Source organism: Rhineura floridana, chromosome 3 (genome assembly GCF_030035675.1).
Source record: "Rhineura floridana isolate rRhiFlo1 chromosome 3, rRhiFlo1.hap2, whole genome shotgun sequence".
In the NCBI taxonomy this organism is placed as follows: Eukaryota; Metazoa; Chordata; class Lepidosauria; order Squamata; family Rhineuridae; genus Rhineura; species Rhineura floridana.
This window is the reverse complement of record NC_084482.1, coordinates 115,189,459-115,206,769: the sequence shown is the minus strand read 5'-3', so window position 1 is coordinate 115,206,769 and position 17,311 is coordinate 115,189,459. Positions and strand designations below refer to the sequence as shown.

Sequence of the window (17,311 nt, the reverse complement as noted above, 5' to 3'; positions counted from 1 at the left end):
TGATGTAGTCTCATACATAAACCAAGTGGAAGAGAAATGTGGATCTCCCACTGTTCTGTTATGAAGCAGGGATTATTTGTAGGTGATGATTTTATAGACTAAACTACATTATTACCAGGGTTCAAATGCCCACACAGCCACAAAGCTCACTGGGTGGCCCTGGGCCAGTCACTGCCTCTCAGCCTCAGAGGAAGGCAATGGTAAACCACCTTTGAATATTGCTTACCATGAAAACCCTATTCAGAGGGTCACCATAAGTCGGGATCGACTTGAAGGCAGGCCATTTCCATTTTCAATGAAAAGTATGTTTAGTTTATATAATATAGCTACTCAGTAAAATGCCCAGAAGATTAATTTGTTGCTAGGACTGAATGATGGAAATGCGGTTCTCCTACTGGGAGAGCAATCTAAAGTTCCTACTTCCACCAGTGATGCTCTGCAGAACTGCAGAGCCGCCACCACCACATCCACATCTTGGCCATTTGGTGGCAACAGCAGAAGGGGGGGGGCAGGCCTGATCCCTCCTCTAGCTCCAACCTGGAGCAACCATGGAGTCCATATCAGGCCCAATACTGGCCAGCACCAGCCATGAGAGCAGTTCAGGATCCAGCGGATTCCAGCTCAGCTCATCCCTGCCCCATCCATGGAACACCTCATTTCAGAGCTTTCCTCCAGGCTCTGCTGGCAAGGATATCACTGGTGGGCCTCCTGCCCACCATTTGGCAGGTGGGAGGGGGAGGTCTGCGCTGATGAAGTAACACTTTAGTTATTCCATTGGTGGCAGATGGCAGGAAGCCGGCTAAGTCGGCAGAAGCAAGAAGAGAGACACCTCCACTCAATCCACACACATATCCCAGCCCAGCATAAGGTGGGTTTGGATTGCAGCCTGAGTATATTTGTGTATTTTTAAAATCTCTATAGTTTTATGTATGCTTTGTATTTTTAAATCTATCTAATTCACCTGGGGACCCGCATTCTGGGAGAGAGATGGGCAAAAGAATAAGAATAGGGTTTTTTTAAATGGAGAATTTAGCTAGGTGTCTTCTTTAAAATGCAGTTCATTAAAATGCATACACACGAAAGTTAAATTTCAGCAACTGCTATAGAATGGGCACTGAAGTACAAGATATTATACATACAGCAGTTGTACCTTCTGATCTTTGTACAACTAAATCCATACAAGACTTAGTACCTGCAAAATCCATGCCACTGGGGCTTTTATGAAAAATATGACAGGTGGTGTGAAAATTATGACAGCCTACCAGGCCCTGGTTAGACACAATAGAGAAAATGTTGTGTTTGAGTAGTAATAAAATGGTGCTGGTGATGAAGCCATGTGTCATAGGGAAGTGCACCCTGATTTGCACCATGCAACTCTCCTGGTGAGCACATTATACAAGAATGAGCTCACGTTTTCTGTTTCCCACTGATACGTATACACAACTTCATGTATTGCTCAGCTTACCCATGCGTAACAGCAGCCAGTACTGACCTACATAAATGGAAGATGAATGTGCTTGTTTTGCTTGCAGGTAGCAGCATCCAGTACAAGTTAAGGGAAAATGGAACAGCTGTTTTACACATGCAGATTCCCTACTGCACAGGTAAACTGATTTCTGTGTCAGATTTCACTTGACTGTTATATAGCCACATGTGTGAGGCTGTCAGAATGAGATGAAGCTCATCAGATAGTGAGCTGCACTGATGACCCACTTGGAGAGCACTAGATTGCCATGTAGGCCCTCAAGTCAGTGGGTAAATCCTGGGAATAGTTCACAATGTGTTTAAGCTAAGGACCTTTGGAGATTGCTTTATTTATTCAGGAGAAGACAAGGAAGAACATTTGAAACATACTTTCATTTTAATATTGATCTAATGAATGTTGCTATCAGTGTATTAATCTTTATCATCAGTAATCTTTCCTCCCCTCAGTGTTTCCTACTCACATGGTTCTAAAGTCGACAGAATTTCCAATGCAAGTTTTCTTTTTAACTCTTATTTTATTCATACATTTCCTCAGCAATCCAGACATGCAGAATTAATAGCTTTTACTATTGGAGTGTTAAGAAGCACGCACAAGCCTCATGAATAGCCACAATGTTTACATGCAATTCACATGTTTGGCTTCTCATCTGTATAAGAACATGCAGTTAATATGATCCACACTGAGATCATAGGATTCACGTAAACCTCCGTGGCCCCTTCTGCACTACTTTTTCATCTTATGGCACGGAAGGCAATATGAGATAGATGCAATCTTGTAGTGGCTCTGAGTTCTGCTGCCACCAATAGTTTTAAATGGGATCAGTGCCACAAGCAGTTTGTTTGGGACATGATTGCTATGGGGCTTTTCTAGCACTGGTAAATACAGCCTGTTGGGGAAAGCACCGAGGAAGCCCTCAACAGCACACAGCTAAGTAGTTACTCTTCACTTGCATGGTAATTGCTGAGCTTCATGTAATGTAGGAGGAGATAACACCTTTTCTGTGCTTAATGGGATTTTTGTTTGAGTGGGGTCCTGCATAGGGCACTTAGCACCCAACAGGAGGGCAATTAATATGTAAAGAACAAAATTTGGTTATTCTGTCAGCATGTTGCATGTTCACAATACTATATAGTACTTTACAAAACGGTAAGAGCAGGAACAGGCAGTTAAAATTACTGATAAAAAAGCATAGCTTTCATCCTATCCCCTCCTTCTTAAACTAGTAAAAAGATAACCAGTTTTATGTTTGGTTAAAAAGATAAATGCATTTTTTTATTGAAAAATATGGAATTTCAGTTTTTAAGAAGTTTGTAGGACGGGGTGGCTAACCTGTGATTCTTGAGCTATTGCCAGATTGCAACTTCCATCATCCCTGACTATTGGTTGTGCTGGCTGGGGCTGATGGGAGTTGGAGTCTAATAATGTCTGGAGGCCCACAGGTTAGCCATCCCTGCTGTAGAGTTCATAGTCCTACTTTTGGTGAGTGCAGTATTCAAGAGAGTCTCAGCAGTTCATCAACCAGAACCATCATTAACAGAAAAGGGGAACTTTAGCAAGTACTTTTCCTCTGACTCCATCTGCACATGCTTCAGTATTGTAGGAAAGGGCATTGGTTTAATACCCTGAATGAATGCCTCAGGATCACTCACTGCAGAACAGTGTTATCTATATTACTATAGATAGTAATACACAGCTGGGGTGGCCTTCAACAAAGGGTATCCGCTATGGGGTTATAATGTCCTTGAATTAAGGACAATTCGATTCTTACAAGGCAGCTGGTCTGGATTTTGGCAAGTATCCAGCAGCTAAACACAATGAAGTTCATCTCTCCCTCAGGCACCAATACAAGGGCTAGTTTCTCAAGCCTGATTCACCTAATAAGTCTTCTCTATATAATATGTCCACTCACTGAATTTATCATTCTACTTCACATCAAATTTCCCTATTTTTACCCATGATACTGTTTTCTGTTGACTTTTCACTGCCATCTCCAATCTTACACTTTCTTCTCCATCATTGCACTCTCTCACATAGATTCAACAGTATATTCAGCATGACATAATCCTTTTTCTCTATGAGAATGTTGTAACAGAAAATCTGCATGGATTTTTCAGGAAATGCCATCTGCAACCAGCTTCAGCTGAGGGATCGTTCTTGTGAGATCCGCTCAGATTATCCATTCCAACGTATTTTCCAAGTGTGTTAACTCAGGCTGCAATCCTACATAACTACTTAAGTAAGCCTCACTAAATGCAGTTGGACTTACTTCTGAATAGATATGTATAGGATTGTGCTGTAAGGAAAACATTGTAAAGTATTTTCATGGGAGGAGAACAGATCAAGACAATATTCTCCTGCTCCCAAATGTGCACTTTTTGCCTACTGCTTGCAAAAGTCTCCCTTAATTTTTCTTGCTTCTTAAATAGACAATTTGGCTTTCTTCTTCACTTTACATCAAACCCTGGAAGATGCTCTCTACTGCCTTGTCTCAACTGCTGTACTGAAATTTGGGTTCTCCCTACAACACCCAGATAGCCCTTTATTAAACTCTCTCCAAATCCAAAAGCTTTATTCTGTTCCCTTTCTTTTTGGTCCTTCTGCTGCACCCATCAGCCCTGACCACCCTCTGCTCTTTGATTTCTTCTATTCCTTTACATTACACAATGTCATCCGTGGATGTTTTTCTTCCTGTATGTTCAAAATCTGTCAATGGGGGCTTCTCCTCTTCAGTTTCTTTGTTGCCACAAGTCCTCAGAGCTCCAGTCCTAGTTATCTTCTGTTCTTTCTGTGCCCATTACCCTGGATATGTTCATCAGGTTTGGACAGTATAATCAAAGGAAGAGCAAATGAGGTGCATTTCAGGTAACCAGGTGGTATGGCCACTGATGGAAGGATCAACGTAATTTTATGGCACCAGCATTCAGATGGTATTGGAAGCCATGCAGTATAATCAACTTCATGGCTTCCAATACCATCTGAATGCTGGTGCCATAAAATTACGCTGATCCTTCCATCAGTGGCCATACCACCTGGTTACCTGAAATGCACCTCATTTGCTCTTCCTTTATGTCTTTTTGCTGTGTCCATTAGAATGTAAGGACCTGTCTTTTTTTTTTGGTACAGTACATAGTATGGCTTTATTTCTAATTGTTCACTGAAGTGTGCTTGTTAGTTCATATCATTGTTTTATTATGGATTTGTACTTATTTTAATTGTTGTTTATTTGGAAAAGCAGCCCAGAAATGCTAAAATAAATTAATACATTACTGGATTTTAAGGAATATATTATCATTATACTACTATTACTACTACAACAACAATAATAATAATTGGACACATTCCTGATACGTGTTTTGTACTTGGGCTCAGAAGCATGCATCTCATTATCATGAATGAAGTTTCTGTCCTGGCTTAAACCACAGCTCCTCCCTTCATAATACTAATAAGTGGTATCCTTTTCTCTCCATAACATTACTAATTTCCTCTCCATACCTACTGAAAGTCATTTCTTCTTTTTCCAATTCTACCATGGCATACCATCGCCTGGCATCTGCTAGTTTACTATTTCTGTACTTTGGTGCAATCTACTCTGATACTGCAATGCACATGAAGAGTAACTTTCTGTGTGTGTGCGTGTGTGGCGGGGGCACTAATATGCTTCATATGAGGTTGCAAACTTTTGTACTTTTAAGGCCTGTAGACTCTTTGGTAACACACTTTTTTTAAAAAATGGGTATGCACAACCTCTTCAGGGGTAACTAACCTTACTTCCGGAGTCTTTGCTTCCACACTCCCCTTTATCGTACCACCATTTGCTTTTCAGCTTGTCTAAGACGCCTTGCTCACTGAGTTTCAAAACCGCTAGGTTTACGGGACCTCTTCAAACCAGGGGGGGAAATAACATAAATAACATTACCAATGTTATTTTATGTTATTCAGCACAGACAGTTCATTCACAGCATTCATTGTACAAGTTATACATTTACAAAGTGATACGATTGAATACTCCATCTGGCCGCCCCACCCTCCTCCAGCATTCCATCCATCCCCACCACTCCCGGCACATTTGCACCCTTCGTTCCTCCAGCATAGCAAGATGAGTATTACTATATCACTTTGAGTAACCAGCAACCTCAACCACCTGCCATAGATACTTGCAATGGCCTTGCTAATGCTGATGGCCGTGGACTATTCCCATCTGCAGGACAATCAGTCAGTAGCAGAACCCTGCACAGTATCTCTGTCTCCTATCCATGGTCATGCTGGAGAGATCCAAGAAGAAAACTTTAAGGGTGGGAGCAGAGGTGGGGAAAGGAGGGGAAGTTGTCTTACGGAGGTTTTAATGCAATGAACAAGGGTGATTTTAATCCCTTCTGCTGTAGGAAGGGTTGCCACAATGGCCATGCAGGCATCACATCTAGCTCCTCTCTCATGTCTTTATTTATTAAGCAGAGTGCATGTTCTCACCCAGCAAGAGGACTGTCCAATAGTGTGTCTTTCCCCAGAGTATTTGAACACAAAGGTGTGTTGGCAGTGTGGTTGCTGGTTACTATCCATGCCGTTTATACCCACTAGGTTGTTCTTACTGAGGCTGACCTTGGAGTCACCTCCCCCGCTGCCGCACTCGCCCTTGTCGTACCACCATTTGTTTTTCAATTTGTCCAAAAGCCCCTGCTCGTTCAGTTTTAACACTGCCAGGTTTACTGGGTTTCTTTAAAATGAATAGATAACACTCAATGAGTAACAGGCGGAGAACACTCGGAAAGTCATGTGACAACAAGGGATCGGTGAACCAGCACCCTTTAGTCTGCTCTAGTATTCTCCCCCAGTGAGTTTGCTTTCATCCCTTGCAATTTGAAAAACAGTGTGGAGGGGGATGTATAGCGCTCCCTGCGATTGGGAAATTTTGCAGTACAAAAGCTGCTATAGAGAGCAGAATCCCAAAGTTTGCTTTGCTTTAAGTAACAGCTGCTCACACTGGATGCCCATCTTCTATAGCGGATGAATTGATGTAATACAAAATCCGATTTCCAAGCACTGGCATAGGGTTATTTTCTGAAATAATTAAGTGCAAGAGCAGTGGAAGTGCCATTTGTCAAGCTGCAGCTGTGGCTCAATAATTTGGCCTTTTGCAAAAAACAAAGTAAAATAGATAGGTAGATAATAATTTGGGAATGGGGGAGGGGAGTCTGGCTCGCCTATTCCTCCTGAGTGATCCTCATGTCACAAAAGACATATAAAAACGATCAGTAATAAATCTGTTTAAGTAACAGAAAAGGGAAAAAATAAACATTTAATCAATTTAAGAAGCATAACATGTTCAAATCAATATGCAACTGAGAAAGAACACATCAGACATTTCACGACATATAAAAACAGAAAAAGGAAGAGATCCTCATCTGATTTAAATGTTTGGAATTCTATTGAAGTCAATGGGCCAGATCCTATATAGCTATGCTATGTATGCTATAGAGAAGACACTATTTCATTGAATCTTTTGTTATGGACAGCTTATATGCCCATCAACATTCAGAGCTGTAGCAGTAGCGCTGCTGATCAAGTGGGCTGCATGCCTACTTATTATACTGGACACTTCAAGCTGCAGGAGTAGGATGGAAGAAGCTGGCAATGGTGGGGGAGTGGAGAAGAGCAACTGATGTACAGGGTCAGCTCTTCATTTCCCAAGCACATTGTGCCACAGTTCTTTTACGTTGTGTTGGTGAGCTAAGACACATTTGCCCTGTACTGCATTCTCCACAGCTTCCTGTTGAGTTATGCCAATTTCACACTACAGTGAGCCGTCTTTCCAAGTTTTGATAGCGCCTCATAAGGATTCCTTATGAAAATGTGATAAAAGAACTGGGCTGTCTAGGCATACCAGTGGTGGGATGGGCATATGAAGCCTGGATATTTTGCTAGCCTCACACTTAGCTATTGGTTGTAATGTGAAAAGCTTTTGATCAACTGCATCTGGTCTGCCATCTTTCACCTTTCCTGAAAGACAGGGATCTGGTTATTGCCACCCATACATTTGAGAGCCAGTGTAGTGAATTGGTTAGAGTAACAGACTAAGACTGGAGAGATCCACATGCAAATCCTAACTCAGCCATGACGTTTACTGGGTGACCTTGGGCCAATAACTCCCAGCCTAATCTACCTCAAAGGATGCTTGTGAGGATAAAGTGGGCAAGAGCTATGTATTTTGCCTCAAGTTGCTTGGAGGAAAGGCAGGATACACATGTAATAAATAAGCTGCAACCTAAATGATTTAGAACTGCAGTGTGCTTCACATGGAAAAATCTCTGAATGGTTTGCGAAATGCAGCTAGTCCAGATCACTATGCTTTGTTTTTTGACAGTGAAAATATTTTAAATCATGCTGGCTGGCTGTTGATTTAGAGGCACAATTGAAGCATATCTTAGGAAATGTCTTTTGTTATCTGTGTGATCAGCTGCGGAGGCCTTACTTCAGATTCTATTATCCTGTAGTGTGAAATTGGTAAGGGCACCAAGTAAGACCTTCTCTATAATAGTCCTCCCCCCCCCCACTTTCACCCTCTCTTCCCTGGAAATGTTAAGGCCCTTTTTATTCCAGTACTCCCTAATGCTGATCTGTTGTCAGTTGTTATATTTTGGAGGGATTTATTGGGATTTTGAAACGCTGAGTTTATTGGGATTTTAAAACGCTGGAACCAGCCTTGACTTTATATTAAAGTAGGGCATAACATATTTTAAATATCTGGAAAGAATCAAACTATAATATAGTTCTAATAATAAACACCATGATAGCTAAAAAACATAATAAACCAGAGAGATTCCTTCAGCTTATTCTGTTTTTTTTGGTCTGAGGAACATCAACAATTTTAAATGGTGCATGCTTTTCTTAATCTGGTGACTTCCAAATATTATTGGAGATGGCTAATTGTAAGTGCTGATGGGAGTTATAGTTCAAAATGTCTGGAGGGATGGGTAGGAAAGCCTTAGCTAGGGTATCATTCTGTGCCAGGTGGACTCTCTCCCCATCCTACTCTCTGCTGTTCAAACACCAATAACTCAATGACATTGGTGCACATTTATGTTAGTGGGTAAATTCTTCATGTCTCAGGCTGTACAAATTACTCCCATGATCCCTTGCAAATGGGGGGGCAGGTTCCTATGAGGCCCGTTTTCATTTTCCTCCTATGAGTTAGTCCCCTCACATTGACAGAAGAAAAAGCAGCCAGCAGAGGCATGTGTGGTGGGGCACAGCTGTGCAGCCGCCCTTTGAACACCGGCGTCACTGCTGTGGGACTGGACAGGGCTGGGATGGCTGGGAGGTCAGAGTTGTGTGGCTGCACTGGCCACCACCAATCTGGTGCTCCCACCAGTGCACTCATATGGTACTGACCTCACTGCTGCCCCACCACCGCCCCACCCAGGAAAACAGCAGCAATGCTGGTGTCAGGGACGGGGGAGGAGGAGGTTCTGCTCCACTCTGCAACCCATATCCCACTACAGAAAGAAAGAAAGAAAGACTGTAATTGCCAGGGCTGTTGCTGAAAGAAAAGAACAAAAGCTCTGCATTCTGGGTTAAGAGCCAGCACTGCTGCTGGCACAAGTACGCCAACTGTGGTATTACACTGGAACCCTTGCACGAGATATGTGTTGTACTTCTGAGTCACATTTGACACATCAAATGCTGGGCATGGAGCATATAAGCAGTATTTAAGCACAAGTAGTGATGATCCAACCCAGATTATGATGCCTGTATTCTAAAGCAGAATGCAGCCTCATTTGTACAGTCATTGTTTAAAAATCTAAGAAGATGTACTAATCAGTGAACTGAAAGAATACTTTAATTCCTGTGTGGGTATATGGCATTATAAAGCCCAGTGAACCCTTTGTTGTTGTTTAAGAACAGATCACTCTGCTACATTCATAGGTTGTTTATTCCATGTCTTTCTCCCCTTAAGAGACTAAATTTGAAGTAATTGGTTCTCCTCTGTAGCTCATATGGCATACAGCATCTTCCAATATCTGACAGTCACCGAATCCTTGATGAAAAACAGAGTTGGCTGGCACATTTTCCTCTGAAGTGTGTTAGTTTTGCTGGATCTTTGACAAGGAACATTTTTATTCATTTAAATGACTTGGAATAATTGACATACAAGTTTATGGGCCTCAAGGGAGCTTTGCTTAAAGGTTACCACTTTGAGAAGAAAAGCCAATTACAGAATGCAATCTGCCTCCTCCCCCTTCACTTCTCTTTCTCTTTGTGTGTGAGTGAGAGACAGAGACATACAGACAGACACACAGAGTGTATAAGGTCTACCCATCCTAATTTATCACTCTCAGATTGCACACACATTTGTGTCAATGTAATTTCCCCCAATATGTTTTGCATGTTCAGCGCTATCTAATTTTGATCTGGTATTAACATATGCACAAACACACACACACTTCCAAAAATACTTTGAGCCATGAGTGTATTATTATTTTTAATTCACATATCATTTATTAGCTAAAGCTGAGTAGCGGAAAAAACAAAGTGTTAAAACTTATTCTATGAGATAATGTTGCATATTCCTAGATAATATTATATGCATTGCACACAAAAAAGTACTTTCTGATGCATCTTGAAAACGTTCACACATTTCTAGCCCTGTTTTCATAATTGAAGAAATTTCATTTTAAAAAAATATTTCATACACATGGCTTATCATTTAGGTTTAGGGTAGTCTACAATATATTCTATAATACTGTGATGGGTTTGTGACTTGATTGCAATGAAGGAGTTTGGGTTGGGGTAGAAAAGAATTTTGGAGTCAGAAAGACTGATTAACATTCCTTAATAGTCAGAAGCCAAGCATACCAAGCACATCTTGTGTTAGGGAAATTATAGCAAAATGGGCCAGAATGGCTGGGTGGGGGTTTACCGACCCTTGGGCCCTTTTTGAATTTTGTGAAAGTACCATGAGCATCACCCTTCTCTCCCCCCACCCCGTGTGTGTGTGTGTGTGTGTGTGTGTGTGTGTGTGTGTGTGTGTGTGTACACACTCTTTTCTTTTCATGGGGGCTGGGTAAAAGCTGGATACAGTAGAATTAAAACAGATCCTCTTGAATTTGTTTGATTTTACACAGTCTCCATAAAACCACCATCAAATTAAACTTAACAAGGTAAACTGCCCAGTAAAAATCACATATCTGGTGTTTGCTAGTACCACAAAAACACTGATCCAAGGCAGATTCTCATAGATCATTTTTGACACACTGGAACAAAATCACCAGCAAATCACAGAACACATGTGTGGATATCTATGGTTCATTCAATGCAGACAGATGTAATTTGTGATTTGATAGTGGTTTGGTGTGGTGGTGGGGAGGATCTGTGAAAAAAGTATGCAATTTCATGAGGATCCATTTCACTGGATCAGACGTGTGTGTTCGCATGTGTACCTTTCTGGCACTCCATTCTCTCTCTCTCTGTGGCATTGCCCCACCCCTGACTCCTTCATCATTTCCTCCCAGTTGCTTCATTTTCCACCCAGATCCAGTCCCCTTTCCCTCCCGCAGATCTTTCCCTCCTACCCTCTCTGTCACTCCACTTTCTGTTCAACTGTTCACACACCATACATTTTGAGCACATGGCTTCCCCCAAAGACTGGAAACTGTAGTTTACCCTTCACAGAGCTACAAGTCCCAGCACCTTTAACAAACTACAGGATTCTTTGGGGGAAGTCATGTGCTTAAATGTAAGTGTATGCAGCCCTTGGAAGTCTGATGTGAGGCAGTAGAATTTGCTGTTTGTATAAGTGCTAAACTGTGCCTCCTCTACTTATGCTCAACCTTCAGATTTCTTATGTTTGTTCCATGTATTCTGAGGATGACCCAAAATCAATAACAAAATTCTCAATATTCTACCTAATCGGCCTATCAAGCAGGCCTTTTCAGCTTTTGTTTGTGGAAAGCTCTCCCCAGGGAGGTCTGCCTGCCACTGATGTTTTCATCTTTTCCATGCTGGATGAAGTTGTTCCTATTCTCTCAGGCATTTAAGTGACAATACTGTTATAGCCTTCGCAGCGATCTTAACTAGGATTTTTTGGTAATCATCTGGTGTTGTAGCATGAGAGGGTATTGTTGATACATATTAGTAATGATCATTTAATGTTTGCTATTGTTTCAAAAGTTGGATTGTGTTGTGTGAAGTTTTTATTGTGTGAGCCATCTTGAGAATTTTTTTGGGGGGGTAAAAAGTAACTAATAATAAAGTAAAACAAGCAAATGAACAGTTCTGATAAAATGTTTCTCTTATGCAGCTGATTCTGATCCCATTGACTTCAATGGCCAAATGTCTGCTGACTCAGATGGAAACAAGAATAGAGTCCATCAACAGTTCAGTCAGTGATGGAACAGGATGTGTTCCCTGGATTGGCTCCCACAATGGAGAAAGATGCCACATGGTGATTGAAGAGGATATACTATTAGTTTAACAGTTAAAATGACCACAAACAACAAACATCATGGGACAGAAGACTGAGACCCATGTTCCAAAGAAGTGCCATCAGACCAAATGGAAAAACAAAGTGTCCTCCCTTGGCTGTTTCTATTGAACTGGGAAGTTGTATTAAGAATAAACAGTTCTGTCTCCTGCCCCTCCCCCCACCTTGTCTGGTCGAAGAGATATTTTGAAGAACAGGAAAATCAACCTCTGCTTTTTTCTGTTTTATTTTTCAGTAGAAATATCACAGTTGTTTCAATGTACCCTAAAGATTTTGGAACAGCAAGCTCCTTTTAAAATGTAAATTTAAAAATGCAAATAGCAATCTCTCTCTGCAAATTTTGTTCTCTTTGAAAACATGAGGCTTACTTTAAAACCCAAACCTTGAAACTCTGCATGCAATTCTTGCCTTGGACTCACTGAGTATTGGAGTGTTTGTGAGAAAATCCAAACGTGTGCTAGACGTGTAGATAATAGTGTGCTGCAAAGTGTTTTGTAGGTAATGCATTGGTGAATTATTGTGCTTTTTTTACTGCTTGGCATGTCACTTGTACTATGCGGCTGTTGTGTGTTCCATTTGCATGTTCCATTTGTGTGGCTGTTGCGTGTTCTACGTACGTGTTGTCTTCTTCTGCAGCACTTCAGCCCAGTACCATTTACTAACTAGGTTCTGAGGGTTGCTAAGGGTAACAGGCTCAGCATGAGAACCTTCCAGCTGTTTATTGCCTAGCTAAAAGGAAAACACTTCGCTTTTCCATTTATTTGTCCCATACAGATTTGCATCTCTTTGTTTAGACATGCACATACCAGAACACTTTTACCACTAGAATCCTTTTTAAAGTCTGAATTCAAACAAGGGCTATAATATATATTGTACAATTGTCATGCACCATAGAATAAGCAAGTTGTGCTTCAAAATATTGCTTTGTTAATATCAACAGTAGCGAGTATGCCACACAATGCCAACTGTAAATACCTGGTTGCACCCATTTGGAATATAGGGAGTGAGGCCATTGCAAAAAGCAGTCCTTGAAGAACTGGTCACTCCTTTCACTGTTAAGCAGTCCAAGCAGTTTACTTCCTTGCATATCATTTATTGTATCTCTCTCCCTCTGCCCTGAGTTTCATTATCTATATACTGTGGTAAGTGAGTCTGGAGCCACATTTCTGGATGCTTTGACTGCTTGGGCTGCAGGAAAAGGGATAACACATTGAGTTTACCTACCTCAGTGGTGAACCTTTTGGCGTTGCAATGCCATAGCCTTTGGAATCCAAGTTACCTCCCACCTTCATGGTGTCACATGGTTTTCTCTGCTCAATGTACTCATTCATGGTAGACTCTAGCAGGTAGGCATACTTCCCTTTGGATCTCCTCACACGCTTCATCCCCTCTTCTGTTGTCGGCACGAAAACAGAGGGCTCAGCTGACTTCATGTACGTCCACATCTTCTCAAAAACCGCTATTTTAGATCTCTGTCCAGAATAGCATAAATCCACTGCTCTTAGCATGTGTTAATAGAGCAGAGATTCATACACCAAGGAAGACACACATTTGCTGGGCTGTGTGCCTACACATTGCATAGCTAGAGAGAGAAAGCACTCAAGGCTGAGGGTAGATTCATAGAGGTGAATGGCCTCCATACAATCCCTTACCAACAGGTGCCCAGTATGTGGAGAAACATACTGTATAAATTGTTGGCACTACACAGATATACTCCTGCTGTCATTACTGTGATCACAATGGCACATTTTAGGGAACAAGAACTAAGGCTGCAATCCAATATACACTTACCTAGGAGTAAGTCCCATTGAACCCAATGGAGCTTATTCTGAGTAGACATACTGGAGTGCAGCCTAAGCTGAGTGGAAAGGGAGATAGGGGGAAAAACAATTTGCTGCTAAAGATACAAATATTTAGGCTAAATCCTAGGAGCTACGCTAGAAATATGAGCATGGCTCCTAAATACTAGCGCTGCAGTGAGGCCACAGAGCAATGGCAGAACACATGCTATACAGGCAGAGAGTTCAAATTTCAGCTCCTAGAATCACCGGTATGTTGTTGTTGGATGTGAAATTGTATTTTGGGGCTAGGAAAGGCTTCTGAAGAGCCGCTGCCAGTTGGGGGTATAGAGTGTTCCAATGATCTGATTCAGTATTCTACAGCCTCATGTGATCAACAGTAAGAGCAATTGAACTGTATCATTTGCATTGGACTCCATAAATGGAGTGGGCAGGCTGGAGAGCATGTTAGAGGGAAACAAGAAACGGGACATTCGACCACTAAAAGAAGTGTACTTTTGGGGGGCTTGCTACATAAGCTCCCCTTGAGTGTAACGTCAGTGTATTTACATATGGTAAATGGTACCATTAAATTACAGAGCTAACCAAGCACTTATTATTCTCTAAACCTGAGCTGCAAGTCACAAGGTAATTACTTTTGATGCTGCTAAGTGTAATTACTCAGTAATCTGTGGAAGAGTGTAATTACGCCATGTTTCTAGGGTATTTATGGTATCTGGCAGACCCTGTGTGTGCTGCATTTCCTGAGCTAGCATGAGACTCCTACTTTTGCATATTGAAGTCAGAACTATTTTCTCTTACCCGAAAGAATTCTTTCGTAGACCCAGCATCCAAAGTCCCATAAGCAATCTCCGTTTGCTTGGCCAAGTCTTCTGCACTCTCTATGGGAGACACCATCCTCTCTACTGTCAAGAACGCAGCTAGATTGGCTGTGTAAGAAGAGATGATGATCAAGGTGAAAAACCACCAGACCCCACCAACTATACGTCCAGACAGGGATCTGCAGGAAAAGGGAAAAAGAAAGAGTGAAGGCAAATTTAAAAGAGAGGCTCTAATGGAATAATTTCAGTGCACCTACAATTAGTGTATCAAGGTGTATCAAGGTCTAAATGTGCATAAGGTTAACCTCAGCCTGGGGTTATATTAAAGGGTTCCAGTCACTAGCACCTTTCTTAACTTAGCAACACATTTCACCTGTGAGGCCCATCTTCCTATGTAATGCCTAGTGAAGACCCCTTGAAAGTGCAACTGTTCAGTGGCAGCTCACCATATTAATAAACCATTTTCATGTGTCTTTATACAGATCCTAAAGCATGTCAGTTCCTTGGTGGCATGAGGACAAATGTTATGATGACATTATGAATCTATATGAAGAGCTGCTCCACACGAATGTTCTTTGCTTGGAACATTCAAAGAAACAGTGGAACACTGAACATTGAAAGGAACAGTGAATGAAAAAAATAGACTTTAGGAGAAGCTTGTATTTAGCATACCTTTCCCTAGCAGTTTAATGTCCAGTGAAAGTGGACCACCATGTGAAGAAGATCATCATAAAAACAATGAAGTACTGGAACAATGGAATTATCAAGAAGAGAAGTTATGTGATCATCAGCACTGGAAGAAGGCATGATAGGGAGGCCTTCGGTACCTTCCAGTATGGAAGCCTCTGAACCCTAGTCTCCATGTGCAGAAGAAGCTGGATTATGTCCCAGGTTTTTATTTTTTAATTGCTGAGATTTGTTTAATAAGTTAATAGGTTTCATTTTTCCATTCTGATATATTTATTTATTTATTTATTTATTTTCATTTCTAGACCGCCCATAGCTAATAGCTCTCTGGGAGGTGTACAAAACGAGATTAAAATACAATATAGAATAAAATCAATAACAAATATAAAACCCTGAAATGTAATTAATCCTACGGAAGGTGGGCTAGTGATGGCTCAAAGGGCCAATTCACATATATCCGTTGCATAGAACTGATGTGGAGTTAATTGACATAGTCCTACGCTGTTCATGTGGATGGTAAAAGGATACATCCCTGCAGCCCGTCAGGTCAACCTACTACAACATTAGTAACAGCCACTTAGCTATAAGGGAAGTTTTATTTTCACACAAGAAATGCAGCAGTGACATTTCAACGCCTCTGCCAATTGATAGCTGGAGTGCCTGTCATGAATTAAAGGATCCAACTGCCCACATTTCTGAAAGGTTCCCGTGAATTAATATGTGCACCTCAGCAATTGGAAAATTGCATCCTGTTCTAATTAGTCCAGCTGGTGAAAAGTACATATTACTAGCCAAAGAAAAGGGTGATGTAACCTAATCATTGTACAGGTTGTCTAGGTCAAAGTGAAGAACAAGTATAGTATTTAAAGAGGCAAGCTTTGTCATTTCCATGACAGTCAGAAATACCAGCAAGAAAAATATTAGTTCATCCATGCATTCTGCCTTGCCCATCTCACTCCATGCTTCAGGTGGGCTGCCCAACATATATATTTTTAAAGAAAGCAGAGTACCTATGTCAATTCATTTAGATATCATCTGTCACTTTTTTACAAAAACCCTCCAAACAGTTGCAAAACATGTGGAGAGAGGTGTATTGCAGTGCAATCCTATGCATGTCTACTCACATGCTGGGGCCCTGGGGCACAAACCTGCCCCAGGCCCCAGCGCTCACCTTCTGCGATTCGTGGCAGGATCGCTGCCGCGGATCGCATGGTGAGAGCTCCAGAGCCCCCGCCATTCCCTTGCTTAACCTACCTTTCTCAGCTGTTGTGCAGTTGCACGCACAGCGCTGCCCTTAACCAAGATGGCAGCCAAGGTTTCTATAAGGGGCTGAAGCCTCTGCCACCATCTTGGCTCATGGCAGGAATGCGCATGCATAGCACGCATGTGTGCCATCAGCCAAGATGGCAGCAGAGGCTTCAGCCCCTTAGGGAAACCTTGGCCAACATCTTGGTTAAGGACAGCGCTGCATGCGCAACTGCAGAAAAGCTGAGAAAGGTAGGTTAAGCAAGGGAATGGCGGGGCTTCGAAGCTCTTGCCGTGCAATCCGCAGCAGTGATCCTGCTGCATATCATGGAAGGGGAGCGGAGGGGCCCCTGTAGCCCTAGGGGCCCTCGGCCAGGGCCCCACTTGGCCGCCCTTTGGAACCGGCCAGTTTACTCAGAAGCCCAATGCCTGCCTTTGCACATTATGCTAAACCAAAGACTATGGGCGGTATTCAACTAAAAGGTTGTGCTAGTGCAAGAGTTAGCGCTAGTGCAGCTGGATTTCCCCCCTCTCTTTCCCCAGATTAGCTTGGGAGGCTTGGGGAAAACCCATAACAGGTTTAGGGGGCGTATGAGGGGAAGAGAGGGGGAAATCATTCCATTCCATTGGTATGATCTGCTTATTTCACTGATGATATGATTGCTTAGTGCTACATTTAGTACAACCCATAGGTTTACTAAGGTAATACCGTGTATCCCACTTGTCTTCTGCCTTTGGATGACAGGGTAAACAAACCACAAAGAATTTAGCTTAGTGGAATATCTAAATCCAAGAC

General features: G+C 41.9%; 1 protein-coding gene across 4 annotated transcripts in view; it reads right to left on the bottom strand.

Annotated features, from left to right (window-relative positions):
* The window catches only part of GRIA1 (glutamate ionotropic receptor AMPA type subunit 1), a 307,786-nt gene that overhangs the window by 15,472 nt on the left and 275,003 nt on the right, over positions 1–17,311 (bottom strand). For 3 of the 4 annotated variants that reach the window (XM_061617437.1, XM_061617438.1, XM_061617439.1), the window contains 3 exons: positions 14,564–14,762; positions 13,188–13,435; positions 6,083–6,197 (listed from right to left, as the gene is read on the bottom strand). In XM_061617437.1, coding sequence (XP_061473421.1) covers positions 6,083–6,197; positions 13,188–13,435; positions 14,564–14,762 — 562 coding nt within the window. Of the gene's footprint in view, positions 1–5,249; positions 5,365–6,082; positions 6,198–13,187; positions 13,436–14,563; positions 14,763–17,311 lie in introns of all 4 variants that reach the window. The other variant, XM_061617436.1, reaches the window with a different exon arrangement.